This window comes from Phocoena phocoena, chromosome 2 (genome assembly GCF_963924675.1).
Source record: "Phocoena phocoena chromosome 2, mPhoPho1.1, whole genome shotgun sequence".
Lineage (NCBI taxonomy): Eukaryota > Metazoa > Chordata > Mammalia > Artiodactyla > Phocoenidae > Phocoena > Phocoena phocoena.
In genome coordinates, this window is record NC_089220.1 from 142319838 (window position 1) to 142323134 (window position 3297).

The window sequence follows — 3297 nt, forward strand, 5'->3', positions numbered from 1 at the left end:
CCTCGTCCCCCTCTGGAGCCGTCTGGCTGCAGAGGCTCAGTCAAGAGGCGGGGAGGAGAGGAGGAAAAAGCGCTGAGTGAGGGCTGGCGGGCGGGCGGGCGGGAGGGAGTGGAGGAGCCGGGGAGGGGCTCCTTAAAGAAACGCTGCTGTCGCTCGCCTGCTCGCTTCTCGCTCGGCATTGTGGCCAGCCAGCCGGGCACTTGGGGGGCACGCGCGGCCGCCGCTCGAGCTCTGCCCCCACCCCACCCGCCAGCAGATCTGGGGTGGGGACCCAGGCGGGGGCTCCCGCAGCCACTGCCCGGCGTGGACCGCAAGGAGCGACCCACTCTTCCCGGCGCCGAGAAAGGAGCAACGGAGCCCTCTGCAGCCGGCCGGCCTCTCCGCCCCTGACCACTCGCTTCCCGGCTGCCTTTGTGGCCGCAGTTTCTCGCCGCCGAGCAGAGGGCCGGCGGGGGCGCGGTGCGCACGGCCGAGCGATGCCCAGCTCGCTGTTTGCAGACCTGGAGCGCAACGGCAGCGGCGGCGGCGGGGGAGGCGGCGGCGGGGGAGGCGGCGGCGGCGGCAGCGGCGGGGGAGAGACCCTGGATGACCAAAGAGCCCTGCAGCTCGCTCTCGACCAGCTCTCCCTGCTGGGGCTGGACAGTGACGAGGGCGCGTCTCTGTACGACAGCGAGCCGAGGAAGAAAAGCGTGAACATGACCGAGTGCGTGCCGGTGCCCAGTTCCGAGCATGTCGCCGAGATCGTGGGGCGGCAAGGTGGGTCCGTCAGGGATGGGCAGCTGGAGGTGAGAGGGTTTCGGGCCACCGCCCCGCGGGGAAGGCGGGAGAGGAATCGAGATCCGCGGCGCCCGGGAGCCTTGGGGAGGGACGAAGAGCCGCGCGAAGGGCCGGCGCCCCAGACAAAGAAAGTGCAGGCAGGCTGTCTCCCAGAGCCGCGCCGCGGCCACGGCGGGATGCACTTTCTCCTGCGAAAATCACTGCCTTCTCCCCTAGCGCCCCCCACCCAGCCCACCCGGGAAATAGAATTTAAATATAAGATGCTTGGGGGAGGGGGCCTTTGATCGGTCCTTTGGGAGGGGGGAGGAGGAGGAGTGAGCATCGGATGGGAGGAGGATTCTGGATTTCTGCAAAGCGGAATGGAGCCCAGAGGAGGAACAATGGGTCCCGGGACTGCCCCCCATTCCCACCAGTCCCCCCCGCGCTGGAGGATCTCGGCCTTCGGTCGCCTTCCCCGAACCCTTTGCCTCGTCTTCAGGGCGGACGGCGGCGCGTCCCGCTGGATACCAGCGGCATCTCCCCAGCAGACTTTTTCTGGGATTCTCGGGTTTGACTCGGGACGACCGCAGTCACTGGGGGAGGGCTGGGCAGCCAACGGACTGTTCCTCGAGCGCCTCGCGGGTGGAACCCGCTTTCCAGCCCGTGGAGCGGCCCGGGGTCTGTGAGGGAGCCGCCCCCTTTCCGCCCATCGCGCGTTCTGCCTTCCCGCTGCCCCGTACGCGGGCAGTCCCAGGTCCCCGCGGTTACCCCGGGGTAATGGGCGTGTCTATCTCTCTCTCCCACTCCCTCCCCTGCACTCTGGCTCCCAGGTTGTAAAATCAAAGCACTGCGGGCGAAGACCAACACTTATATCAAGACCCCAGTTCGTGGGGAGGAGCCTGTCTTTGTTGTGACGGGCAGGAAGGAGGATGTGGCCATGGCTCGGAGGGAGATCATCTCTGCCGCCGAGCACTTCTCCATGATCCGCGCCTCGCGGAATAAGAACACGGCGCTCAACGGCGCAGTGCCCGGGCCGCCTAACCTGCCGGGGCAGACCACCATCCAGGTGCGGGTGCCCTACCGCGTGGTGGGGCTCGTGGTGGGGCCCAAGGGCGCCACGATCAAGCGCATCCAGCAGCAGACGCACACGTACATCGTGACGCCCAGCCGCGACAAGGAGCCGGTGTTCGAGGTGACCGGCATGCCTGAGAACGTGGACCGAGCTCGCGAGGAGATCGAGGCGCACATCGCCCTGCGCACTGGCGGCATCATTGAGCTCACAGATGAGAACGACTTCCACGCCAATGGCACTGATGTGGGCTTTGATCTGCATCATGGGTCCGGCGGGTCCGGCCCAGGCAGCCTGTGGAGCAAGCCCACCCCCAGCATTACGCCCACTCCGGGCCGCAAGCCCTTCTCTAGTTATCGCAACGACAGCTCCAGCTCGCTTGGCAGCGCCTCCACAGACTCTTACTTCGGCGGGGGGACCAGCGGCAGTGCAGCTGCCACCCCGCGCCTGGCGGACTATAGTCCCCCCAGCCCCGCGCTCAGCTTTGCTCACAATGGAAACAACAACAATGGCAATGGATACACCTACACGGCGGGGGAGGCTTCTGTGCCTTCCCCTGACGGCTGTCCTGAGCTACAGCCCACCTTCGACCCGGCTCCCGCCCCACCGCCTGGGGCTCCACTTCTCTGGGCCCAGTTTGAGAGGTCCCCGGGAGGCGGACCTGCAGCTCCCGTGTCCTCTTCCTGCTCTTCCTCTGCATCTTCGTCTGCTTCGTCTTCCTCTGTGGTCTTTCCCGGGGGCGGCGCCAGCGCGCCCTCCAACGCCAACCTGGGGTTGCTGGTGCACCGCCGGCTGCACCCCGGCACCAGCTGCCCCCGTTTGTCCCCGCCCTTGCACATGGCTCCGGGGGCGGGCGAGCACCACCTGGCGCGCCGGGTGCGCAGCGACCCGGGCGGAGGGGGCCTGGCCTACGCCGCCTATGCCAACGGCCTTGGGGCGCAGCTGCCGGGCCTGCAGCCGTCGGACACATCCGGCTCCTCGTCCTCGTCCAGCTCCTCGTCCAGCTCTTCATCCTCCTCCTCTGGGTTGCGGCGTAAGGGCAGCCGTGACTGCTCCGTGTGCTTTGAGAGCGAAGTAATCGCCGCACTGGTGCCCTGCGGCCACAACCTCTTTTGCATGGAGTGCGCCAACCGCATCTGTGAGAAGAGTGAGCCTGAATGCCCGGTCTGCCACACCGCGGTCACTCAGGCCATCCGCATCTTTTCTTGAAGGCGGCGCGCACCACGCGGGGGATGGAGAACCCGCTTCCCTCCATCCTCACTCCCCAGCGCCTCTTTGCCTACTTGGTGCCCCACCTTCTCCTCCCCGCCTCCCTGCTCACACTCTGAGATCCGAAGAGGAGCTTGGAAAGCTGTAGTATCCGCTCATTTTTTAAATTTCAATTTTTAAACAAAGGAACTTGCCAGGATATCTGCGTCAAGAGTACTGTAGCCTGGGAAACCTCCGAACCACCTTAAATGCATGCTCTATAA

At 66.2% G+C, this 3297-nt stretch overlaps 1 protein-coding gene across 1 annotated transcript; it reads left to right on the forward strand.

Moving 5' to 3' along the window:
• The first annotated feature begins 476 nt into the window (after window positions 1-476).
• Window positions 477-3034, forward strand: MEX3B (mex-3 RNA binding family member B). Its single transcript, XM_065872460.1, has 2 exons — window positions 477-756; window positions 1587-3034. The coding sequence occupies exons 1-2, from the start codon at window positions 477-479 to the stop codon at window positions 3032-3034; spliced, it is 1728 nt and encodes a 575-aa protein (XP_065728532.1).
• The last annotated feature ends 263 nt before the right edge of the window (window positions 3035-3297 follow it).